A 27,484-nucleotide genomic window follows, 5' to 3' on the forward strand; every position below is an offset into this window, starting at 1 on the left:
ATTTTGTTCTCATGGCAGCTGATATAGATCAGAGACAGTACAGAAACAATATCTTTAAGGAAATATAATTCCAAATGTGGCAGGAGAAGTATTCTCCCCAAAAATACAAGTGCCAATGTCATCCAGTTAAAGAATGAAACATTTCCCTCTATCTGAAGTGTTCCAGTGACTGATGAAAAGTCCCTCAGTACATATATGTCGGAGGTGGGAAGCACACAGAGGAATTGGACTCCAAGAGTTTTCAGAAGGATGTGGTTATATGAAGAGATTTCCTCATTGAAAGACTTCATCTAATCTGTAGTTCAGAGTTTGTTGGAGAAAAAAGATTTTCCTCCTTTTGGGCAGTGGTTCTGTCTGGTCTTGAGTTTTCACTCTGATTCCAGCCTTCCAAAAACTATTCATCTAATGATTCCTTGATTTTTCTCTTTGCAGTTTTAACAGTGTGTGTCAGGGAACTCACATTCTCTTTCGGGAATTCAGCTTCATCCAAGCAACCCCTCACAACCGGGCATCATTCTTACGGGCCTTCTGGAGATGCTTCCGAACTGTGGGCAAAAATGGCGGTGAGTCTTCCCAAATTCTTTTCTTGCCTTCCTTTCTTCTAAACTTCTGTCTCTCTTTTGTTCCCATAAATACTATTTGAGTGACTGCTATTTGAGGCTCTAGGAACACCTTGCTTTTGAGGAGCTATCTGTCTGTGTCACAGACACTACTACCATTACTAGTACCATCGTCATCACAAGGCTACCTATTAGGAACCAAGTGGAGTTCTTAGCACTTTGTGTGCGGTCATTCATTTATTCTTCACAACAGCTCTCCATGGTAGATATTATCATCCCCGTTATAACTAGTGAAACCAGGGCTCAGAGGGGTTAAGTAACTTGACAGGGTTGTACAGCACATGCTGGGGTGGGATCCCTACCTAGGCAGTCTGGCTCCAGAGCCTTTGCTCTTGGTAAATATTAAAATACCATGCCGTAGATTGAAGAAACGGTGCGAATACAAAGAAGGAAACTGCTGAGTGGGGGTGAGGGGACCCTATGGTTAGAGAAAGGGGAGCAAGTAGATTAGAGGAGGTTCTCCTGAGAACTGGTTGTTTGGTCTAATGTGGGAAGGAAGAGTAAGAGTTATCCACATGGATAAAGGAGAGAAGACATTCTAGTGGAGCATGTGCTGTGATGTAGAGGCATAAAAGAACCTGAGAAGATCAGAATGGCTAGAGTTTGTGAAGGGCATTAGGGGAGATGAGCCTGCGAAGGAATGGAATAGTCAGGTCCTGAAAGACCATTTTTGCCGTAAAAGTAGAAGTTGAATTTTATGCTGTAGGTTAAAGGATTTTATTCAGAAGAGTGGTGTGATGATATCTGAATTCGAGAAAGATCATTTGAAAGGCCATTTCCTATCGAAATGGCTTAGAGGGTGAGTTTGGAGGCAGCGAGCATGGTTAGTTAGGAGACTTGCAGTCGTGAGAAATGACAAGAGCCAAAACTAAGGGAGCATCCACGGAAGGGGCGCTTTCAGAGATCAAATCCAAAGGATTTGGCGATTGGTTTTGGCACATAAGGTGAGTGAGAAGAGCCCTGATAAATTTCCAGGTAATTGTACACTCACACTGTGCCGAAATCAACGCTCCCATCCATCTCCAGAACTTCTTCCCCTTCCCCATTAAGCACTCTCCATTTCCTCCCCTGCCCCCAGCCTCTGGCAAGCCCTGTTCTACGTTCTGTCTCTGAATTGGACTACACTAGGTACCTCGTGTTAGTGGAATCATGTAATACTTCCCTTTTTGTGAATGACTGACTTCATTTAACACAATGTCCTCAGAGTTCATACATGTTGTGACATGTGTCAGAATTGCCTTCCTTTTTAAGCCTGAAGAACACTCCATTGTATGTATCCACATTTTGTTTATCCATTCATCTATCAACAGACACTTGGGTTGCTCCCTCCTTTTGACTAATGTGAATGAAATGGCATGTTAAGTTTTTGAAAAGTTGAAATTTCTAGGGACACAGTGAAAACACTCCATGAAGCAGCAGGTAATACAAATTAGTTTCTAGAAATACAGATTTGGGGAAGTAGAATAAAGTTTACTAATACCAGATTTTCATTTCACCTTATAATCTTTGAGACAAGAGCTAAATGCACTAGAAAATACAAGTAATTTTTATATTTGCGTACTTTTGGTTTGGCATCTATGATTATATTCCAAGGAAAATTAAAAAAAAAAAAAAAACACTGATTGAAATAACTATTAAATAAAGCAGTTTCTGTAGTGACCCTACCTGAGAGTAGAGAAAGGCCTAAACTATTTCCTCATTTACTTAACAGATATTTCTGGTAGACTTACCACATGCTTGGTGCTGGGGGTATAGTAAGTGAACAGGTACACGCCCTGATCTCATTGAGTTGACAACATCCTCCACCCTGCTCTCATGATGCTACTGCTACTTTATATATAGCTACCGAGCCTTTTATTTCTTTTTTTTTTAACATGAAATTTATTGTCAAATTGGCTTCTATACAACACCCAGTGCTCATCCCAACAGGTGCCCTCTTCAATGCCCATCACCCACTTTCCCCTCCCTCCCACCCCTCATCAACCCTCGGTTTATTCTCAGTTTTTTAGAGTCTCTTATGGTTTGGCTCCCTCCCTCTCTCTCTCTTTTTTTTTTTTTCCCTTCCCCTCCCCCATGGTCTTCTGGTAAGTTTCTCAGGATCCACGTAAGAGTGAAAACATATGGTATCTGTCTTTCTCTGTATGACTTATTTCACTTAGCATAACACTCTCCAGTTCCATCCACATTGCTACAAAAGGCAATATTTCATTCTTTCTCATTGTCAAGTAGTATTCCATTGTATATATAAACCACAATTTTTTTATCCAGTCATCAGTTGATGGACATTTAGGCTCTTTGAATAATTTGGCTATTGTTGAAAGTGCCGCTGTAAACACTGGGGTACAAGTGCCCCTGTGCATCAGCACTCCTGCATCCCTTGGGTAAATTCCCAGCAGTGCTATTGCTGGGTCATAGGGTAGATCTATTTTTAATTTTTTGAGGAATCTCCACACTGTTTTCCAGGGCGGCTGCACCAGTTTGCATTCCCACCAACAGTGCAAGAGGGTTCCCATTTCTCCACATCCTCTCCAGCATCTATAGTCTCCTGATTTGTTCATTTTAGCCATTCTGACTGGCATGAGGTGATATCTCAGTGTGGTCTTGATTTGTATTTCCCTGATGAAGAGTGACGTTGAGTATCTTTTCATGTGCCTGATGGCCATCTGGATGTCTTCTTTAGAGAAGTGTCTATGCATGTCTTCTGCCCATTTCTTCACTGGATTATTTGTTTTTCAGGTGTGGGGTTTGGTGAGTTCTTTATAGATTTTGGATACTAGCCTTTTGTCCAATATGTCATTTGCAAATATCTTTTCCCGTTCCGTCGGTTGCCTTTTAGTTTTGTTGATTGTTTCCTTTGTAGTGCAGAAGTTTTTATCTTCATGAGGTCCCAATAGTTCATTTTTGCTTTTAATTTCCTTGCCTTTGGAAATGTGTCAAGTAAGAAATTGCTGCGGCTGAGGTCAGAGAGGTTTTTTCCTGCTTTCTCCTCTAGGGTTTTGATGGTTTCCTGTCTCACATTCAGGTCCTTTATCCATTTTGAGTTTATTTTTGTGTATGGTGTAAGAAAGTGGTCTAGTTTCATTCTTCTGCATGTTGCTGTCCAGTTCTCCCAGCACCATTTGTTAAAGAGACTGTCTTTTTTCCATTGGATGTTCTCTCCTGCTTTGTCAAAGATTAGTTGGCCATACTTTTGTGAGTCCAATTCTGGAGTCTCTATTCTATTCCACTGGTCTATGTGTCTGTTTTTGTGCCAATACCATGCTGTCTTGATTACAGCTTTGTAGTAGAATCTAAAGTCTGGGATTATGATGCCTCCCACTTTGGTCTTCTTCTTTAATATTACTTGGCTATTCAGGGTCTTTTGTGATTCCATACAAATTTTAGGATTGCTTGTTCTAGCTTCCAGAAGAATGCTGGTACACTTTTGATTGGGATTGCATTGAATGTGTAGATAGCTTTGGGTAGTATTGACAGTTTAGCAATATTTATTCTTCCAATCCATGAGCATGGAATGTTTTTCCATTTCTTTGTATCTTCTTCAATTTCCTTCATAAGCTTTCTATAGTTTTCAGCATACAGATCTTTTACATCTTTGGTTAGGTTTATTCCTAGGTATTTTATGATTCTTGGTGCATCATAAAAGCCATTTGTGAAAAGCCCACAGCTAATATCATCCTCAATGGGGAAAAACTGAGAGCTTTCCCCCTGAGATCAGGAACACGACAGGGATGTCCACTCTCACCGCTGTTGTTTAACAAAAGGAAATCAAAGGCATCAAAATTGGCAAAGATGAAGTCAAGCTTTCACTTTTTGCAGATGACATAATATTATACATGGAAAACCCGATAGACTCCACCAAAAGTCTGTTAGAACTGATACATGAATTCAGCAAAGTCGCAGGATACAAAATTAATGTACAGAAATCAGTTGCATTCTTATACACTAATAATGAAGCAACAGAAAGACAAATAAAGAAACAAAAAAGAGGTTAGAGTGGGAGAGAGCCAAAGCATAAGAGACTCTTAAAAACTGAGAACAAACTGAGGGCTGATGGGGGGTGGGGGGGGGGGGAGGGTGGGTGATGGGTATTGAGGAGGGCACCTGTTGGGATAAGTACTGGGTGTTGTATGGAAACCAATTTGACAATAAATTTCATATATTTAAAAAAAAAAAAAAAAAGAAACTGATCCCATGCACAATTGCACCAACAAGCATAAAATACCTAGGAATAAACCTAACCAAAGATCCAAGCCTTTTTTTTCCTAAAACTCTGTCTACCTGGTATTTTATTAGATCATTTCTACTATCCTAAGAAATAAGTAAGGTAGGTATTATTGTTCCCATTTTATAAATAAATTGTGTAACTTGCAGAAGGATTGCAGAGTAAGTAAGTAAGAAAGTTGGAAATAGAACCCAGATTTACAAATATGCTAATATGCTATTTCTGCTATTTTTATTACTCCAATCATGACTTCTATGACATGTAACTTAAAAGATTATCCATCTAGGGGCGCCTGGGTGGCTCAGTCGGTTAAGCGGCCGACTTCGGCTCAGGTCATGATCTCGCGGTCGGTGAGTTCGAGCCCCGCCTCGGGCTCTGTGCTGACCGCTCAGAGCCTGGAGCCCATTTCAGATTCTGTGTCTCCCTCTCTCTGACCCTCCCCCATTCATGCTCTGTCTCTCTCTGTCTCAAAAATAAACATTAAAAAAAAAAAAAAGAAAGATCAAAAAAAAAAAAGATAAAAAAAAAAGATTATCCATCTTTTTTCTTTTTAATTTTTTTTTTAGTGTTTATTTATTTTTGAGACAGAGAGAGACAGAGCATGAATGGGGGAGGGGCAGAGAGAGAGGGAGACACAGAATTGGAAGCAGGCTCCAGGCTCTGAGCCATCAGCCCAGAGCCTGACGCGGGGCTCGAACTCACGAACCGTGAGATCGTGACCTGAGCTGAAGTCGGACACTCAACCGACTGAGCCACCCAGGTGCCCCAAGATTATCCATCTTAATTACATTATTGTACAGAAAGTACTTAGTGTACTGAGAAAATAGCATCATCTCCTTTACAGAAGATATGTACTAGTGGACAAAAATCAAAGTGGACTCGATTTTAAGTGAACTACCTCAGAGAAACTAACCCATTGGTCTCTACATAAACAAAACTTGGGAGCTGTGAGTATACAGGTGAAGTCTGTAGTATTTCCTCAGAACCCGTTTTTCCCAATCCTTTCCCAGTCCCTTAGCTGGTCAGCAAATATTTACTCAATACTCACTATATTGCAGAATGGTACATACAGCGAGAGCTGGTTTCTGTGAAATAGGCGCATGGAGAGAAGTATGGAAAGCAGTCTTAAGGCATCCTCAATTCTTTTCCTGATTTGGAAGTGGGGCCTCTTCAAGAATGTATTTACTATCACAAGGGATCCATATAGCATTTGGACTCTGAGCAGATGTGGGTTTCTTTACCTTTCTTATAGCAGCTGCCAGTGATTCATCCAGCTGCTAAGAGGAAGCAGCTCCAAGTTCTCCCTGTTTTTCCTGTGCCATAAACAAGATCTAGATTTTATGCTGGATATCGATTGTTATGCTTCTTCTTAATCAGACAGCCTCTGAGTTCTTAAAGACCAAATGCAACATTTGCATCTAGGTGATCCTAAAATCTTTGGTTAAGCCATGTTTAACATATTCTCAGTTTCTTCCAGGAAACTTTAGAACATCTTTCAGTCCTGGAATGTGTGAGTCCCCAGTTTTAATCCAGAATGAGCAAAAACACTCAGAGGCAAAGTTCCAACAGAAAGTACTTATTAAGCCCCATTTTCTCAATTAGAATGCCACGTACTCGGCTCCTGCTTGATAGAGCTGCTACTCTATTGTTCTTCTGCAGATAACTTCCTTAGAACATCATGTACATATTTTAGCATTATCAAGAAGAAATTAGCTCTTCTGGGAAACAGCAAAAAAAGAGCAGAGTTGCAGCATAACATATCTAAAAATGAAGCCACCTGTGGAAAACTAAGGACCTGATCCCTTCTGGCAAGAAACAGTTTGTCCCAGTTTTTAGCAAGTATAGGGATGTAATGTCATTTCTGCATGACTGAGTCCTGAAATGATGCTAATTTTCCTGTGTCTGAAATTCAAATAACCTCATGAAGATTATAGTGAACCTCCTGCTATCAAGGCAACTTTAGAGTCTTGGAAGCAAAAAGATCTATTCATATGTAATAAGACTTTAAAATTCAACTTCTCACTTTGGTATTTCTTTCAATGTGAAAAATTAATCTCAATTTTCAAGTCTGGCAAAGATTAAAATTCCCTGAAGGAAATCTTCACTTCTGCTTAGGGATATTAGCTCAAAAGAGCTTTTGTCCAAGGTTTGTTTTTACAGTTTGTTAGAATTTAATTTTGAGCTTTGTGCTTTTACAAATGAGTGTGTGTGTGTGTGTGTGTGTGTGTGTGTGTGTGTGTGTGTATGCGCGCGCGCGTATTTCATTTAATAAAAGAATGAGGGGGCACCTGGGTGGCTCAGTCAGTTGAGCGTCCGACTTCGGCTCAGGTCATGGTCTCACAGTTTGTGGGTTCGAGCCCTGCATCAGGCTCTGTGCTGACCTCTTGCTCAGAGCCTGGAGCCTGCTTCTGATTCTGTGCCTCCTTCTCTCTCTGCCCCTTCTCTGCTCACGCTTTGTCTCACTCTGTTTCTCAAAAATAAATAAATGTAAAAGTAAAATAAAATAAAAAAAAAGAATGAGGAGCACTTCCTCTTCTGCCATTGAGGAAGTACTTACTAAGGGAATTGTCACCCTGCTATAAACAACTAGAAAATTAGACAATGTATCTGAAACAACTCTTTGAGACATTGAACAGTTAATATGGGGCTGTGGTCTCTGAGAAGCAGTTGCCAAGCAGCAGTATAGGAGAGGAGATCTAAAGAGCCCAGCAGTCTTACTCAGTTGAGGAGGCAGAGATTGGGGTTTGGAGAAGCCAAAGTGGCCAGAATTTGCAGGGCAGAGAACCAAAGAGGAAGGAGTTGCTCAGTAAGCTCCAAAGAGCTACAAGTGGGTATTTGAGTCTCTGGCTACAAACTCTGCACATGTGTGGGTTGGAAAAAGAACCACCAGAAACCAGTAGGCTAAACAATTCCTGGAGTATGCTCAGGGGTAAGAATAGTTCACACTGCTACCGGCCAAAGTGGCGAAACCTCAAGGTACACAGGGCATTGACATTTGATAGAGTCCTCAGCAGCCCCAAAAGAGAAGGGGTTAAACTGATCTCTCTGCAAGGAAGTTAACTGTATACCAGACCAAAATTCAATACTCTTTAGAGGAAGACAGTAAAATCTAGCACTCAATAACATAAAATTCACAATGTCTGGCATCCAATTAAAAATTACCAGACATTAGAAGAAATAGGAACATATGACCCATAACCAGGAGAAAAATCTATCAGTAGAAACACAGACCCAGAATCAAAGACCTTCAAATAGTTATTTTAAATCATATAAATATAATCAAGTATGTAAAGGAAAACATGCATATAATTAGGAGATAAATGGAAGATACTAAAAAGATCCAAATGGACTTTCTAGACATAAAAAATACAACATCAAAAATGAAAATAATGATAACGATAGCAATTAACATTTATTAAGTTGCTTCATATATACAATATCTAATTTTTCTTCACAATAATGCTATGTATTAGGTAGATACTTTTATTTTCACTTTTACACAGAAAATGAAACTGAGATTTAGAAAGTTAAAGAACTTGTTCTAGGTCACAGACCTAGTAAGTGAAAAAAACCAATGCTGAAGAAGCCAGAAACCTGACTAGAAGGAGTACTTTTTTTTTTAATGTGTTCTCCATCAAATAGTGTGTGAGATGCTTGAGATACAACTGAGTCAATGACAATACTTGCCCTCAAGGAGCTCATATTCCAGTAAAATAGTCTGGAAATCGTTTCCCCAGAGTATAAGTGATTATTAAAGCCATGTAAAAGATTCAGTGATGGTACAAGGGCAGAAATAGTTCTGCAGAAGTTAGGAAAGGTTATAAAGGAATAAAGATAGTTGGGGTGGATCTTGGAGTAGTAGAAAGCTGTTAAGCAAATAAGGAGTATATTCTAGCAAGAAAAAAACAAGGTTTCTGAAAGTATGATGACATGAAACAAAATATTTCCTTTGGGAAGCAGTAAGAAATTCATTGTGGCTGGTGCTTAGTGCCTAAGAAAGAAACATCATCACAGCCAGTCAGTACGGCCTTATCAATTTGTGTGGTATTTTCACATATGAGACTGGCAAAAGCATGGAAAATAGAGTGAAAGGCGGGGATAGTAAGACCATTTAGGAGCCAGTATAGCAGAACAGGAAGTGGAAGGGAGATGAAGAGCTATTTAAGGTTGGTTTGACAGGACTTGCTGATTGGGTGTGGGGTGTGAGAGAGAAGAGTCAAGAATGATTGCCAGGGGCACCTGGCTGGCTTAGTCAGAAGAAGCAACTGTTGATCTTGGGGTTGTGAGTTCGAGCCCTATGTTGGGTGTAGAGATGACTTAAAAATAAAATATCGGGGCACCTGGGTGGCTCAGTCAGTTGAGCTTCCAACTCTTGATTTCAGCTCAGGTCATGATCCTAGGGTCGTGGAATCTAGCTCCGCATTGGGTTCTGTGCTCGCTGAGCGTGGAGTCTGCTTGATATTTTCTCCCCACCCCCCCCCCCGCCCCCGTCTCCCTCCCTCTACCCCTCTCCCCGACTCATGCATGCTCTCTCTTTCTAAAAGAATAAACAAACATCTTTAAAAAAAAAAAGAATGAATGCCAGAATTTAAATTGTTGCCGATTTCATCCCTCCCTCCCTTCCTTTCTTCCTTTCCTTTTTTTGTTTTTGTTTTTGTTTTAATTCTTTCACTTTTTATGTTTTATCCTGAATTTACTGTGATTTGTCTTCATGGTCTAGGTATATTCACTCATTCAACAAACATTTATGTATTAGTTGCTACTGATAAAGCAGTGAGTGGAACAGAAATTCCTGTTCTCATGGAATTTGTGGTCTGATAATCAGAGATCTGAAAAAAAAAAATCCCTGCATTCATGAAAGATCACATTCTGGGAATCAGAGACTTACAGTCGGTCTATATAAATCATATGATAAAAACTGTTTTTCCTAAAATACCTTTGTTATGGTGGCCAAAGTGATCTCAAGGGAAAATGCAGACAACTTAGGCTGAAATAAAGCTTTTGGTCTGACTTCTCTGTGTAACTGCCTCAAACTTCCACCTGATTTTGCTGGTCACTAATCCTCATCCTCACTACTAAAAACCATCCTGTGAGGATTAACAGTGTTTACTTCACGAGTGGGTGGCTGTCTTGTTTGAAATATTAAAGAGTATTTGTTACTTTAGTCATTTTTTAAACAAACAAATAAAAATCCTTCCATGTAATCTCTTCGGTCCTGTGGTTTCCTTTGGCCCGTCCTCTGCACCTGCTCCCCCAAGAGCTCCACGTCTCCATGTTTGCCCCAGAAACCTGATGTGGCCAATAAACAACTTCTTCAACCCCAAGTTCCTGGTTCCTCTCCCCCATTTTACTTATTTCTTCTCTATTCTGATTTTCTTTTCTTTTTCCATTTTTACTTCCTTCTTCAAAACCTTTTCTCCAGGGAGAACATTGACATTTGATGTCACCTCAAATCTTTCACCTCTCTACCTCTAGTAACTTTCATCTTTCCCTCTTTTTAATGTTCCTTTATTTTTTTTTTCTATTTCAATTATTTGGGGGCTACCACACATGTCACACAAGCATTCCCGGAATGCTTTTGTCACCACCTCCTTTCGTACCCCACCCTCTGTGCCCTCCATGCATAATACCCTTAGGTTGCTAAACTCTCTTTATCCTTTTAAGCCTTAGTTTAAAGGTCAGCTCCTTAAAGGACCTTTTCTCTTACTCCCTTCCTGGTCTGAATTAGATGCCTTCATTATTCTTTTGCAAATCATCCTGTAACTTTTAGTCATACTGTTTATTACAGTTTCAGACTAAATATTTTTTGAATGGCCCTTTACTTAATGTCCACCTCCCTTATCAAATTGTAAGCTTTATGAGGGTAAGAAGCTTGTTTGCTTTGCCAGTAACTGTACTCTTAGCACCTAACATACATAAATGATTTCTTTTATATTATTTAATACGAAGGCCCATCACTTCCCAATCCCTATGTAATCTGTGATTATTGAATGGATTATATTATCATCTCTTATATTAGAGGGTAGGGTTGCTTTTGAAAGAACTTTATACTCTTTTCAAATTTGTATCGGAGCCTTGATTTAAAATAATAATAGCTGCTACTTATTGATCACCTACTATATGCAAGGCACTAAACTTCATGTTCAAAGTGCCCCTCTAAAAACTGACCCATTCAAAGCTATACAATATCAATTGACACCTAATTAAAATAATATTCAGTATCCTCTGGTGCTTCCAAACAACGATTCAAAGATTTAGATCATGATCTGTATGCAAACGTTAAACATTGGTGAGGATCTAACTAATAATACTACCTCCATTTCTTTTGTATTCTGGGTGTCACATTTATGCTGTGAAAGAAATCGCAAACTAGTGGTCATCTGACTACACAAGCTTTGGCCTGCAGTTACATTTTCTTTGGCTTGCACTGTTAAGAATATTTTTTTTAAGTAGATGCCAACCTTTAACATAAAAATCTCAATTCAACTTTACTTAAAGAATGGAAAATCATGGGGTGCCTGGGTGGCTCAGTTGGTTGAGTGTCTGGCTTCAGCTCAGGTCATGATCTCATGGTTGGTGGGTTTGAGCCCCATGTCTGGCTCTGTGCCGACAGCTCAGAGCCTGGAGCCTGCTTGGGATTCTGTGTCTCCCTCTCTCTCTGCCCCTCCCTGCTCGTGCCCGCTCGCTCGCTCTCTCTCTCTCTCTCTCTCAAAAAACGAATAAGCATTAAAAATTTAAAAAAAAAAAAAAGAAAAAAAAGAATGGAAAATCATCCCGATACCACGCCCACATTCCAACAGGGAGGCGGTTTCCCCGGGGCGGAGGTGCAGCTGCTGCCTTTAGACAGGGCATGTGGTGGCCTCAGATTTACCGCCATCCCCAGCTGCCTTGCTTCATCTGCTTATGTTTCCTGCCTGGCCCCTGTAGGCATTTGAGTTTGCTACCATTGCTACAATGCCTTGGTCCATTTGTAACCTCTTGAAAGGTAGAGTTACACGCTTAATTCAGAATGAGGAGTCAGGAGCTGATTCCTCCACTAGATTCAGTTTCTCTTTTCACCTTGTTACCATGATGTCTCAAAAGATGTTCAAACAGGAAAGGACCTTAGCAGTCATCTTGTCTTGCAACTAGGTCTAAGGGTTTTAAAATATATTTATCCCTTGATCGTGGTCAAATATATATAACATAAAATTTATCATTCTGACCACTTTTTAAATAGGGAAATCTTCTTTGGTGATAAAATATAAATAGCATAAAATTGAACAGTTTGACCATTTTTTAAAATGTTTGTGTTTGAGAGAGACAGAGAGAGGGAGACCGAGGACCCAACGCGGGCTCTGTGCAGACAAGCAGCAAGCCCGATATGGGGCTCAAACTCACGAACCATGAGACCATGACTTGAGCTGAAATCAGATGCTCAACTGACTGAACCACCCAGGTGCTCCAACATTTTAACCATTTTTTTCTTTTCATTTTTTGTTTAATGTTTATTTATTCGTGAGAGATAGAGACAGCATGAGCATGGGAGAGACAGAGAGAGAGGGAGACACAGAATTGGAAGCAGGCTCCAGCCTCTGAGCTGCCAGCACAGAGCCCGACGCGGGGCTCAAACTCATGGACCGCAAGATCATGACCTGAGCCGAAGTCGGATGCTTAACCGACTGAGCCACCCAGGCGCCCCCGTGACACTTTTAAGTGTACAGTTCAGTGGCATTAACTACATTCACATTGCTGTGCAACCATCACCACCATCCATCTCCCTCTTTTTTCATCTTCCCAAACTAAAATATTTTACCCACTAAGAAATTACTGCCCATTTCTAGCCCCAGATTTTGTTTCCTGTCTCCATGTCTTTGACTATTCTAGGTGCCTCATATAGGTAGAATTATGCAATATTTGTTCCTTTGTGTCAGTTTCTTAAACCAAGCATGATGTTTTCACAGCTCATCCATGTAGCATGGGTCAGAATTTCTTCCCTTTCTGGGGCACCTGGGTGGCTCCCTCAGTTGAGCATCCGACTCTTGATTTCAGCTCAGGTCATGATCTCCCAGTTCATGGGTTCGAGCCCCACGTTGGGCCCAGTGCTGACCAGACCGTGCAGAGCCTGCTTGGGATTCTCTCTCTCTGTCTCTTTCTCTCTCAAAAATAAATAAGTAGGCATTAAAAAAAAAAAAAAAAGAATTTCTTCCCATCCTACCCATGGTGTGTATATATCATACTTTGTGTATCCATTCATCTGTCACTGGACACTTGTGTTGCTTCTACCTTTTGGCTATTGTGAATAACACTGCTGTGAACCTGGGTATACAAGTAGCTATGTGAATACCCTGTCTTTGGTTCTTGGCCATATACTTAGGAGTAGAATTGCTGGATCATATGATAATTCTATGTTTAATATCTTCTAAGGAATTGCCAGACTGTTTCCGACAGTGGCTTCACCATTTTACATTCTTACAGGCAATTCACAAGGGGTACTATTTCTGCAGATTCTCACCAACCCTTGCTATTTCCTGTTGTTCTGATAAAAGGCATCCAAATGGATACAAAGTAGTATCTCATTGTTTTGATTTGCATGTCCCCAGTGAGTAATGGTGTTGAACATTTTTTCATGTGCTTGTTGGTTATTTGGGGTTTTTTTTTGAGTTGCATTTAAAAAAAAATTATTTTAATTCCAATGTAGTTAACAAACAGTGTTATTTTAGTTTCAGGTGTACAGTATAACGATTCAACAGTTCCTTATATTACTCAATGCTCAGCAGGATAAGTGTACTCTTGGGGTGCCTGAGTGACTCACTTGGTTGAGTGTCCGACTCTTGTCTTGGCTCAGGTTTTGATCTCGTGGTTCATGAGATTGACCCCCAAGTCAGGCTCTGTACTGGCAGTGTGGAGCCTGCTTGTTCTCTCTCTCTGTCCTTCCCCCACTTGTGCTCTCTCTCTCTCTCTCTCTCTCTCTCTCTCTCAAAATAAATAAACCTAAAAAAAAAAGATAAGTGTACTTTTAATCCCTTTCACTTATTTTGCCCATCCTCCCACCCACCTTCCCTGTGATAGCCATCTGTTTGTTCTCTATAGTTAAGAGTCTGTTTCTTGGTTTGCCTCTCTCTTTTTCTCCTTTGCTCATTTGTTTTGTTTCTTTTTTTTCTTTTTTCTTTTTTTTTTTTTTAATTTTTTTTAACATTTATTTATTTTTGAGACAGAGACAGAGCATGAACAGGGGAGGGGCAGAGTGAGAGGGAGACACAGAATCTGAAACAGGCTCCAGGCTCTGAGCTGTCAGCACAGAGCCCGACGCGGGGCTCGAACTCACGGACCGTGAGATCATGACCTGAGCCGAAGTCGGACGCTTAACCGACCAAGCCACCCAGGCGCCCCATGTTTCTTTTTTTTCTTAATGGAGGTTGTTTAATGTTCATTTATTTATTTTTGAGAGAGAAAGTGTGCGAACAGGGGGAGGGGCAGAGAAAGATTGGAGAGAGAGAATCGCAAGCAGGCTCCTCACTGTCAGCACAGAGCCTGACACAGGCTGGATCCCACAAACTGTGAGATCATGACCTGAGCCAAAATGAAGAGTTGGATGATTAACCAAATGAGCCATCTAAGTGCCCCTCATTTGTTTTGTTTCTTAAATTCTGCGTATGAGTGAGATCACATGGTAGTATCTTTCTCTGATTGACTTATTTTACTTAGCATAATACTCTCAAACTCCATGTTATCACAAATGGCAGATTTCATTCATTTTTATGGCTGAATAATATTCCACATCTTTTTTACCCATTTATCTATCGATGGACACTTGGTTGCTTCCATAGTTTGGCTATTGTAAATAATGCTGCAATAAACATAGGAGCACATATATCCCTCCAAATTAGTGTTTTTGTATTCTTTGGATAAATACCCAGCAGTGCAATTACTGGATCATAGGGCAGTTCTATTTTTAATTTTTTGAGGAACCGCATACTGTCTTCCACAATGGCTGCACCACTTTGCAGTCCCACCAATGGTGCACAACGGTTCCTTTTACTCCATATCCTCATCAACACTTGTTGTTTCTTGAGTTTTTGATTTTAGCCATTCTGACAGGTGTGAAGTGATATCTCATTGCGGTTTTTATTTGCATTTCCCTGATGATGGGTGATGTTGAGCATCTTTTCATGTGTCTGTAGACATCTGTATGTTTTCTTTTGAGAAGTGTGTAAGTCCTTTGCCCATTTTTTAATAACATTGTTTGTTTTTTTGTTGTTGAGTTGTAGGAGTTCTTCATATATTCTGGATATGAATCCCTTATCAGATGTATAACGTGAAAATATTTTCCTTCATTCTGCAGGTTGTCTTCTTGCCTTTTGTTTTTTTAAGTTTATTTATTTTGAAAGAGAGAGAGAGTCTGAAGCAGGCTCCACACTGTCAGTGCAGATCCCAACGCAGGGCTCAATCTCACAAAACATGAGATCATGACCTGAGCCAAAACCAAGAGTCAGACTCTTAACCAACTGAGCCACCCAGGTGCCTTTGTATTCTTGCCTTCTTAATGGTATCCTTTGGTGCATAAAAGGTCTTTATTTTGTTGAAGTCCAGTTTATCTGTTTTTCCCTTTATTCTTTGCTCTTTTGGTGTTATATCTATGAAATCATTGTCAAATCCAATGTTATGAAGACATTGGGTTGTTTCCTTCTAACAGTTTTATAGTTTTAGCTCTTCAGTTTGGTCTTTGATCCATTCTGAGTTAATTTTTATTTTCGTTTTTTTAGAGAAAGAGAGGGAGAGAGAGAGCTGGGGTCTGGGGGAGAGGTAGAGGAAGAGGGAGAGAGAGAGAAGCCCAAGCAGGCTCCATACCCAGCACTGAGCTGGAAGCAGGGCTCCACCTTATGACCCGAGCTGAAATCAAGAGTTGGACACTTAACCTACTGAGCCACCCAGGTGCCCTGAGTTAATTTTTATATAAGATCAACTTCTTCTGCGTGTGGATATCCAGTTTCCCAAGCACCACTTGCTGGAAAGACTTGCTGAATAGTCCTTTCCCCAATGAATGGTACCCATGTTGAAAATCAATTGACCGTAGATGTGAAGGTTTGTTTCTGGGCTCTCTCTTCTATTCCAGTGGTCTATATGTCTGTCTTTATGCCAGCACCATACTGTTGTAAGTACTGTAGCTTTGTTTTAGGTTTCAAAGTTAGAAAGTTTGAGTCTTCTGACTTCATTCTTCTTTATCTAGATTGTCCTGGATATTCAGGGCCCCTTACAATTCCATATGAACTTGAGGATCAGCTATTCCGTTTCTGTGAAAAGTCTGTTAGAATTTTGATAGGGATTGTGTTGAATCTGTAGATTTCTTTGGATAGTATTGACATCTTAACAATATTAATTCTTCTGTTATTTAACAAAAACTCAACTAAGTGAATTTTAAAGATCTAACTGGCTCTATTAATAGATTCATGAATCAGGCATTATCCCTTCTAACAAATTTAGGGGAGCTTTGTTGAATTGCTGAAAACAAAAAAATAAAAAATGTCTTTAAAGGTAAAGAGGGAGCAGAAAAAAGGAAATTATTAGCAAAAAATCCATTGTTTTAGGCAAGGCTCACTCTCCTAAGGGGACCAGAAGGGGCCTATCGGTAAATTTCCTTATACTGACCCAGTAATTCCCATGGTTTACTGGTTAAAAGTTACATTTCTGGGGGGGTTGAAACTGCATTTAGGTTAGGTATTAAGTCTTGGTTTACTGATATGGGACTTTAACATAAGTGACACCATTTGGGGCCTATGATTTTCTTCTTAACATTTCCTATCCATGAATAAAGGATGTCTTTCCATTTAAGTCTTCTTTGAACTCATTCAGCAGTGTTTTATAGTTTCCAATCTGCAAGTCTTCTACCTCCCTGATTAGATTTATTCCTAAGTATTTTAGTCTTATCATGCAATTGTGAATGAAACTGTTTTTCTTCGTTTCCTTCTCACATTTCATTGCTACTTTATGGAAATGTAATTGGCTTTTGTATGCTGTTTTGTATCACCCATCCTTTGCAGATTCATTTACTGTTGTAATAATGTGTGTGTGTGAGAGAGAGAGAGAAAGTTCTTAAGGTTTTCTATACAGAAGATGATGTCATCTTCAAATAGAGATAGTTTTGCCATTTCCTTTCCAACTTGGATGCCTTTTATTTCTTTTTCTCACTTAATTGCTCTGGTTAGAACTTCCTGTGCTGTGTTGAGTAGAAGTGGCAAAAGCAGGCATCCTTGTCTTGTTCCTGATGTTGGATGGAAAGCTTTCCAGTATTTGGTTTTAAGATAAAAGCTTGTCAAGAAAATTGTGATTCACATAGATTATTAGCTGCAGATACTTACAGATTTGTTTTATAACATCTTGACATCCAGTCAAAAAAATTTTTTTTCATTTAGTTATATGTCTAAATGTTCCAAAAAGGAGTGAGAGTAAATTGTTGTGTCAAAGCTGAACAACCAATGGACCTGCCAATTGCTCACATTCCTAATTGTTGAGTAATCACTGGAGAAATCAATGAAAAGTTTTCTCAGTTAGTTTAAAATTTTTATTCTTTGGAGAAGAATAAATGTGTCTTATATCATTATATATGAAATAACTGGTGTTATTTCTTTAAAGAATCAGATACCTCTGAGGCTGCTAGGGATTGAATTGTGTACCCCAAAATTAGTGTGTTGAAGCCCTACCCCCAAGGTGACTATATTTGGAGGGAGGGCCTATAAGGATGTAATTAAGGTTATATGAAATTATAAGGGTAGGGCCCTGATCCAAAGGGATTAGTGTCCTTACAAGAAGAGACACCAGGGAGCCTGTGCCCTCCTCTCTTTGCTGTGTGAGGACGCAACGAGAAGGTGGCCTTTTTCAACCAAAGAGAGACACCCCCAGACACTGACCCTGCTAGACTTGCAGTCTCCAGAACTGGGAGAAAATAAATGCCTGTTGTTTAAGCAACCCAGTCTATGGTATTTTGTTATGGCAGCCCAAGCAGACAAATACCAAGGCCATCATTTTTACTCAGTTTCAGCAGAGAAAAATTAGTTTTATTTTGCATGCTGAGTCCAAAACCCGTTTTGATTTTATCACTAACATTTTATCGGAAGCCATAAGTATGGCAGTGTTGTAAGCCTTAACTGAGCTATTTGATTTATGTAAGATATCAGAAAGCTTTCCAGGTTGATAACCCTATATTTAATGAATTTATTTAAGGTAGAAATGATAGCAATTAATTTTATTTGACTATTGTTCTGACAACTGCCTTATGTCAGTTAAAAAACTTTAGTATAAAAGAATAAATTCTGGTATCACTACTGATAAGTCTGAAGGGTGTGCAATCCAAAAGCCTTCTCCTAATAAAATTTACAGTCCATCAGTTTGTATAACATTTATCCTATAGTGTTTTAAAAAAAAAATGCTCACCTAATTTTGTCTGCTAGTGTTTATCTACACAGCATCTGAGGACCTTTGAAGGCCTGGCCTTTGCATGATCCACTACTCCATAAATTTTCTCTGCCATTGTTCTTCCAGTCACAGTACAAACATGACTGTTTTTTGTTTTTTTTTTTTACCTCTTTGTTACTATCTTAACACTCGGAGCCTTCTGTTTTATAATTATCAAACATTTTATAAAGTAAAAAGTCTGCTTTTGTTCCATAACCACATCACATAGAAGGAAGTAAGAGGAGGACTTGATAACATCTGTATTCTCACCCAGCAGAATTTAAAGGTTTTATGTAATTTCAGCCTTTATATCAATATAGACCTGGATTAAAAAGAAAAGAAAAAGACCAAGGCAGATAAAAAGCTTTCTAATCAGTGGCATATTTACAGGTTCAAATATATATATATATATAACATATATATTATTTATATATTATATATATTATTTATATAATATATAATATATATAATATGTAATATATATAATATATTATTGTAGTATAATATAGTATAGTAGTGTATAGTATAGTATATATATATAGTATATATAGTATACTATATGTATAGTATAATATAATATATAATTATAATATAATATATATAATATATGTTATATGTATGTATGTATGCACACACACACACACACACACACACACACACACATACATACATACACATACACATTTGTGGAGCAGAAGAAGCTCCACAGTGAGTTAACTGAAAGCACAGGTTGTAGTGTCTATATAATAAAATTTACTCTAGAGGCACCTGGGTGGCTCAGTCAGTTAAGTGTCCAACTTTGGCTCAGGTCATGATCTCACAGTTCATGGGTTCAAGCCCCACGTCAGGCTCTCTACTGTCAGCATGGAGCCCACTTCGGATCTTCTGTCTCTCCCTTTCTTTCTCTCTCTCCCTCTCTCTCTGCCTTTCCCCCACTCACATGTGTACATACTCTCTCTCTCTCAAAAATAAATATTTAATAAATAAATAAATAAATTTTACTATGTAACAGATTTAGTATGCATTTTATTTTTCTCATAGATTTTAAATAAAGGTATGTCTTTAATAAGAACAATATGAAAATTAAACATTTATAGAACCTTCTAAATGCCTCTGAAAATTTTTAGGCTCTGGTTAGAAAACTATTGATGTACATCAACCCTTCTCCCATCATATTAATAAAAAATTGGGCTCCTCCAAAAACTTGGGGCCCAATGTCTCCCAGCCAGTTGCTAAGTTCAGGCATTTTCTCAGTCAAGTGCTCTTGCCCTGATGCTAAATGAACACAAATATGACATTCAGTTTCTGAGGTCAGTGTATAATTTGCTGAAAGCCTAAAATGCCATCAAAGGAGTTAAGGCATAAGAATGTATTGCATTTGTCTGTGATCATCTTTCATCACTTTATAGATGGAGGAAGGGTAGCTACAAGTTCTTTTTTTTTTTTATGTTTATATTTTTGAGAGAGAGTGAGTAGGGGAGGGGCAGAGAGAGGGGGAAACACAGAATCTGAAGCAGGCTCCAGGCTCTGAGCTGTCAGCACAGAGCCTGATGCGGGGCTTGAACTCACGAACCACAAGATCATGACCTGATAGGTAGCTACAAATTCTTTAATTTCAAGTTCCATTTTACATGTGTTCAAGAGAAAAGATAGTTACTCCATTTTGTATTTAAAGTTTAAAAATCATGATTCTTATTACTGGGGGAAGTATAGTACTTGCTTTACTATGTATCTCATGCTTTGAAGGACATAATAAACAGAATCTGGAAGTTCTCTGAAAATATAACCAAGGATTTTTTTTAAAGTTAGGCTGAAGTGAGACTGTACTATGTGATGGTATTAAACCCATTCTCTAAAGTAAGTGTACCAGAAGACAGAATGGTATCCCTTAGGCTTCTGAAATCTTTTGATTTCGTGGTTCTGTTAGAAACAAAAATAAATGACTAATTTCAACTTATACACTATGAATCAAAATAAAACCATCTTAGGTTAAATATGTCAACTTAATAAACCATACTCAAATTTGGTTGTTTTGGTGGATTTTAAGCTGACAGTATATAAAAGCAAGTGTAAGTAGTGTTGAAAATTTAATCTTTTCCAGTTTTATGTTGCTTGGCATAACCTGCTCTTCCTTCCCACTGCCACCACCTGACCCTAATTTAGAACCCTGATTAATCGGAGAGGTTGTCCTAATTAACCCAACATTGGAGAGGTTGTCAAAAAGACAGATTCCCTGATCCCATCTCCAACCTACCAAATGAGTCAGCAAGGGAGGGACCTGGGAATTTCTTTTCTTTCTTTCTTTCTTTCTTTCCTTCTTTCTTTCTTTCTTTCTTTCTTTCTTTCTTTCTTTCTTTCTTTCTTTCTTTCTTTCTTTCTTCCTCTTTCTTTCTTCCTCTCTCCCTTCCTCTCTCCCTTCCTTCTTTCTTTTGCAAGCATTTCAGGTGATTCTTATTATCGGTCAAGTGTGGGAAACATTGAATAACTTTTGAACTTTTTTTTCTTTGCTCCAGTCCTTGTTCTCCATCAGTGCTTTTCAACCCTGGTTGCGTATCAAGTTAACTTAGGGAGAAAAATTGTGATGCCTAGGCTCCATCCCAGAACAATTTAATCAGAATCTGTTGGGTTGGGGCCTATGCTTTTTGTTCTTTTCTTAACGTTTTAGGTAAAAAAAAAATGTTTTGCAATATAACATGTGCAGAGAAAAGTGCAAAATAATAAATGTACAGCTCAGTGGATTTGTACAAAGTAAACATGTCGTATTCATCTGGATAAAGATAGAGAACATTACCAGCACTACAGACACCTCTCCCAAGCCCCCTTCCAGTCATTAATCTCCTCTAAGGTATCACTAGTCTAACTTTTATCACCATAACCTTTACGTGCCTGATTTTGAACTTTATGTAGCTAGAATCACAGAGCATGCACTCTTCTGCGTCTGGCTTCTTTTGCTCAACATTATATTTCTCTTTTGTTGCCAGGTTTAGCTGCGGTTTGTTCTTTTTCATTGTTGTACAGAATTCCATTTTATATATAAACCACAGTTTATCCATTCTACAGTAGGTGGCATTTGGGCTGTTTTCAGTTTGGGGCTGGTACAAACAGCATTGCTATAAGCATACTTTTATATGGTGCTTGGCATATAGATTTCTGTTAGGTATGCGCTTAGGAGTGAAATTGCTGGGAATGCGTATGTTCAGCTTTACCACATATTCCCAGGTTTCCAAAGTGATTGTACCATTCTCCACATTTAAGTGCAGTTTACGAGAGTTCCTGTGGCTCTGGAACTTTTTGTGGGGCCCACACATTTTAAAAGCTCTGCAGGTGATCCTGATACACATTGACGCTTGAGAACTACTTTACTGTTAAGACCTTTTATAAGTATAATTCTCTAAAGCACAGCCCTGGGCTTGTTCAGCCCTGCTTAGAATGTCCATGGTTCTGTGTTGCCTCCTGAGGAAATATGAATTCCACCTGCTTACATTGTAGGCCACTCATGATCTAACCTCAGCCTTTCCAGCCACTACTTTCCTACTCATAGCCTAGACCCTAACCATTACACAAAGACACTTTCCCCTCCACACTCCTATCCTTTTCCCCTTGCACACCTTTGTTTTACTGTTCTATCAATGCAGAAGAGCTTTCTTGCAAGTCTCTCACATTCCTGCCCATTCTCAGGTAGACCCAGCTCAAGAAATGCATCTCAAAGTCCTTGTGATTACCACGTCCTCTCTCCCTGGGCCTCCCTTACCTCCGTTCAAAGGTGATCTCTCTTATGGCACTTATTCTATCATATCTTTTACATAGTTAGTGGCAAACATAGAATCTCTTTCCTAAGATATCATATGGGATTAAGAAGACGTGGATTTTTATGTCCTTCTTACATCCCTATCTAGATTGTAAATTTGTAGCATCAACTTGAAGCACTACAGAGAAAGCCTTGTTAGAATTAAATGGTCCCAGGTTCAGGTGGGCTTTTTATTAGACATAGCTATGCAACCATGGTCAAGTTACTTTTTCCAGGCCTTAACTTTCTCATCTGTAAAATGGAGAGTAGACTACTTCAAAGTTGTGAAAACTAAGTGAGATAACAGATTAAAGCGTTTAGTAATCTTGGCACATAATAACTGCTCCATCAATGCCAGTTGCTTGTGTCATTGTGATAAGAATCATTGTTACTCCCTTAATGGCAGAGACAGCATATCTTATTTCTGAATCCTCATTCAATGCCTTTGCTTGTTTTTGGTGCTCTAAATGTTGGGTGAATAAATTCATGAATGCCTGCTGGATGATTGGATGGGCATGCTTATTTACAGTCCATTTCCAATAAGTTCAGCATGTCTTGGAAGGAACGGTTCAAATCTCCATTTAACCATCAGATAGGGACAGAAAGTAGGGTTTCTACTGCAAACCTTTAAAGCTGTATTAAAAAGACCGAATCCCCAGTTTAACCATACAACAGCTGCTGTCCTGCTGCTGCCAGAAATAGGGAAAACCCTCCAAGAGCTATCTGCTGTTTGTTTGTTCATCTGATAAACATGCCATGACTTGGGGAGAGCACACACTTCCCCTGCAGGCAAGCGCGGGTCTGGGAAGTTGCATGCAACAGCAATAAGGAAGAAATCCCCACTCTGTGGGAGAGGTTTCGGCAGGGACTCTGCTAAGCCTATTTGCAGTTTTGCTGAGTTATTTACCAAGATGAAGGGACTGGGTGTGGCTGGTCTAAGATTCCTCCTGGGAAGTCACTTCAAGAATCTCCTTAATTTCCTCACCCTTCTTCATCTTTGTTCTCTGGCTTTGGTGCAAGGGTGCAGTCAGTCGCACCCAGTTGGCTGCTGTTCCCGGCACACTGAATTCTTTGAAGCCGGTTCTTGCAGCCAAGGATTCCCTGCCCTGTTCTTTTCTCCTTGCCCTGATTTTAAAAACAGTTCTGGAAATTCGCATCTGGCATGGAGATGGATGAAAAGGAACTTCGTGGGTTGCATGCTGTTTTTCTAGACACATAGGAACCAAAAAGGACCTTTAGGAGCTTTAAAGTATTATTTCTCAAGAAAACCAATACTAATGCATTTCACATGAACAAATTATAAAGTAGGCTCTACCATCAGCACTATCATTTAAAAGTATTTTAGTGTGAAGAGGCCATACAAGTGGGACGAAACTGATACCGGAAAGTATTTATCACCACCTCTGTCACTTGCAGAAGGAATGTAAGACTGTATTACCTGATTGAAACCTTGGGAAAGACGTGTAACAAAACATACAAAGATTAATGGGTAGTCCACAAAGACATTTACCAGGTGACCAATATTTTTTAAAATATTTACAAATAGGGGTTCCTGGGTGACTCAGCTGGTTAAGTATCTGACTCTTGATCTCAGCTCAGGTTATGATTTCATAGTTCCTGAGATCGAGCCTGGTGCTGGGCTCTGTGCTGATAGCACGGAGCCTGCTTGAGATTCTCTCTCTCTCCCTCTCTCTGCCCCTCCTCCTCCCCCATATGCTCTGTCTCTTTCTCAAAATAAATAAACATTAAAAAAATATTTACAAGTAGATGAATTTAGCCACATTATAATCACAGTGGGTCTGGTGACAAAAAATTAGTAGTCTGAAAAATATATAATTTCAGTTTTCACAACCTTATTTGTCTTGCTAACTGGCCAATAATTCCTTACAAGCATATTTCTACTTTTAAAATAAAATTAAATCAGGAGGCAATGCTGGACAAGGAAATAATAAGATTCTAGGGAGACACTGAAAAATCTACATTTATTATTTCAAGTTGCAGGACAGCAGAATGGCATAATACCATTTATATAAAATTATATATATTTTATGTCTGTGCATGTTTATGTGTATACCAAGATGTTTGGAAAGAGGTTTACCAAAATATTAGTGGTTTTCTCTCAGTGCTGGCATTTTACTTTTTTCTTCACACTCTTCTATAGTGTTCGAATTTTTTTTATAATGATCATGTAACATTTTCACAATCACAATGAAAATAAAGCTATTTTTATTTTGAAAAAAAAAGGAAAATTTTGTTTGAGCATTTGTTATGCCCAAAGTGGTACTAGGAGTTATTAGATGTAGAAAAAAAGACTGTGGCCTTGCCACTGAGATGCGTACAGTCTCGTTGGGAAGACGACTAAAGAGTGGTATAGTGTAGGAGTACCTGGGTGGCTCAGTCGGTTGAGCCTCAGACTCTCGATTTTGGCTTGGGTCATGATCTCATGATTTGTGAGATCTGTGCTGACAGCAGGGAGCCTGCTTGGGATTCTCTCTCTCCCTCTCTCTCTCTTTCTCTCTCTCTGCCCCTTCCTTTTTTGCTCTCTATCTCTGTCTCTCTCTCAAAATAAATAAAGAACATTTAAATTTTAAAAAGAGTGGTATAGTGTAATCAGGTGTCAGGATACGTGTTTCAAAGAAGTGCTACAGGTCACCAGGAAGAGGAAGTCACGTGGAAGCTTTCATTAAAGACAGTTGGCTCAGGTTGAACCTTGAAAGATGGCTGAATAGGACTAAGAGGAAGGAAAGGGGCATTTTAGGCAGCGTGAGCACTGAGGTGATAAAGGTATCTGGAAAGACAGTGAGGAAACCAGCTTATCTGGAGTAATAAGCAAATATGATCTGTGGTAGAGAAATTTACTCTCTTGCCAAACTTATTCCATAAGCTATCTTTATTTGGATCTATTACAAACTACATTTTAGTATACTTGAGCATTTTAAAAAGCAGATCCTAGAAGAGTAAATGAATTCTGAATATTGAAAACTGAAAACTGAATTCTGAATATTGACCTAAAGTGACATAAAAACTAGGACCGCTGGGAACATTTCATTATGTTAGTGTATTGAGGATGAAAGACTTCAGTATGTGTACCCTGTAATCCTGTCATCTCTGTCAGAAGCTTGCTCTCAATTCAGCCAGTGGCTTTTTGTACAGCCTTATAATTTGTAATTAACATATTCCTACCCCTTTCTTCTTCTATTAAAAAAATCAAAGAGTGGGACATGAAGGATGGGGCCAAAACAAAAACAAAAGTTTATTTTTGAAAAGGACATTAAGAATGAGACTCTTCCAAACAATGGAGTCAGGATTCACTTTCAGTAGTTACTTGGTTAACATGATTGCATTACGTTTGTAGTAAACTCGCAAAATACTGTAGCTATGTAAACTATACTTATCATGCAAACAAGTTTTTCTGAGAACCATATATTTGACATTTTAAATACAAAATGTCAGTCATAAAGCTTTCCTTTTTGAATTCGTGTATTTATTAAATGTTTTCAGTGTTCAAAGCGCCATGCTGGGTGATGAAAAGCACGCAGAGAACTCATTCATTCATCTCTTCATTTACTCAGCAGTATTTGCTGAGTGTGTCCTCAGTGCCAGGTTGTTATTCTAGGTGCTGGAACTAAAAGGATAGAGATAGTTCTCTTTTTAAGAAGTTCATAGTCTGGGGGCGCCTGGGTGGCTCAGTTGGTTAAGTGTCCAACTTTGGCTCAGGTCATGATCTCACAGTTCGTTAGTTTGAGATCCACATCGGGTTCTCTGCTGTCACCCCAGGAGTGTAACAGTAAAAAAACTGGGCTTCCAGAAAAAGAAAACAGAGGAATTAGAATGCCATCAGGTTTCTTTTTTATTATTATTTATTTATTTATTTATTTTAAATTTTTTTTTTTAACGTTTATTTATTTTTGAGACAGAGACAGAGCATGAACGGGAGAGGGGCAGAGAGAGAGGGAGACACAGAATCGGAAACAGGCTCCAGGCTCTGAGCCATCAGCCCAGAGCCTGACGTGGGGCTTGACCTCACAGACCGCGAGATCGTGACCTGAGCCGAAGTCGGACGCTTAACCGACTGAGCCACCCAGGCGCCCCGCCATCAGGTTTCTTTTTTTTTTTAATTTTTTTTTTTTTCAACATTTTTTATTTTTATTTTTTTTGGGACAGAGAGAGACAGAGCATGAACGGGGGAGGGGCAGAGAGAGATGGAGACACAGAATTGGAAACAGGCTCCAGGCTCCGAGCCATCAGCTCAGAGCCTGACGCGGGGCTCGAACTTACAGACCGCGAGATCGTGACCTGGCCGAAGTCGGACGCTTAACCGACTGCGCCACCCAGGCGCCCCATCAGGTTTCTTAATAGCAGCACTGGAAGCTAAAAAACAATAGAGCGATGCTTTCCAAATTCTAAGGGAAAATTATTTCTGACCTAGAATTCTGTACCAAACCAACTCTGAGATAGAATACGGATTTTTAGATAGGCAAGAGCTTATAAATTTTAACTCCCATAAACCTTTTCTCATGAAACTGCTGGAGGATGTATTTCATCAAAAAATGGGATTAAATCTAAAAAGATAGAATTATGGGATCTAGGAACAAGGGATCCAACAACACAGGGCAGAGGTAAAGAGAATTCGTAGGATGATAATGAATGATAGTCCCAGACGACCATTTGTGCAGGAGAGCTAGAAAACAAACAATTCAGATTGGAGAGCAGAAAACTCCTAGAGGAATGTGTATAAGAATATAAAAAATAGAACTGATAAAACTTTTTAGATTACATTCATTTGGAGAAGTAGAGATTAATACTTCAGTTAAAGAAGTAACAATTAGGGGTGCCTGGCTGGCTCAGACAGACGGTGGAGCATGCGACGCTTGCTCTTGGGGTTGTGAGTTTGAGCCCCACGTTGGGTGTAGACATTACCTGAAAATAAAATCTTTAATTAGAAAAAAAAAGTAGTGATTAATACTTAGAAACTCCAAGCAAACCAAGAAAGTGGTAAGTATTCCAAGAAAAAAAGTTGTATAAGAAAAAATGTGCTACTAATATACTCTGTGGCTTGGCTGTGAATAATGTTTATAGAGCATAAAAATATAAGTACTGAACATTTTAAGCTAAAATTAGCACTATATAGGGGCGCCTGGGTGGCTCAGTCGGTTGAACGGCCGACTTCGGCCCATGATCTCACGGTCCGTGAGTTCCAGCCCCGCGTCGGGCTCTGTGCTGACAGCTCAGAGCCTGGAGCCTGTTTTGGATTCTGTGTCTCCCTCTCGCTGACCCTCCCCTGTTCATGCTCTGTCTCTCTCTGTCTCAAAAATAAATAAAATGTTAAAAAAAATTAATAAAAATAAAAAATAATAAAATTAGCACTATATATTAGAAAGATTGGAATATGGGAAGTGTGCGTAGGTGGTAAGAAAGATAATT

At 39.1% G+C, this 27,484-nt stretch overlaps 1 protein-coding gene across 3 annotated transcripts in view; it reads left to right on the top strand.

Annotated features, from left to right (window-relative positions):
- CD1H11orf49 (chromosome D1 C11orf49 homolog) overlaps window positions 1-27,484 on the top strand; it is a 198,466-nt gene that overhangs the window by 84,701 nt on the left and 86,281 nt on the right. For all 3 annotated transcript variants that reach the window (XM_042903913.1, XM_042903912.1, XM_042903915.1), the window contains exon 3: window positions 433-563. In XM_042903913.1, coding sequence (XP_042759847.1) covers window positions 433-563 — 131 coding nt within the window. The remainder of the gene's footprint in view (window positions 1-432; window positions 564-27,484) is intronic.

Source organism: Panthera leo, chromosome D1, assembly GCF_018350215.1.
Source record: "Panthera leo isolate Ple1 chromosome D1, P.leo_Ple1_pat1.1, whole genome shotgun sequence".
NCBI classification, from domain to species: Eukaryota; Metazoa; Chordata; class Mammalia; order Carnivora; family Felidae; genus Panthera; species Panthera leo.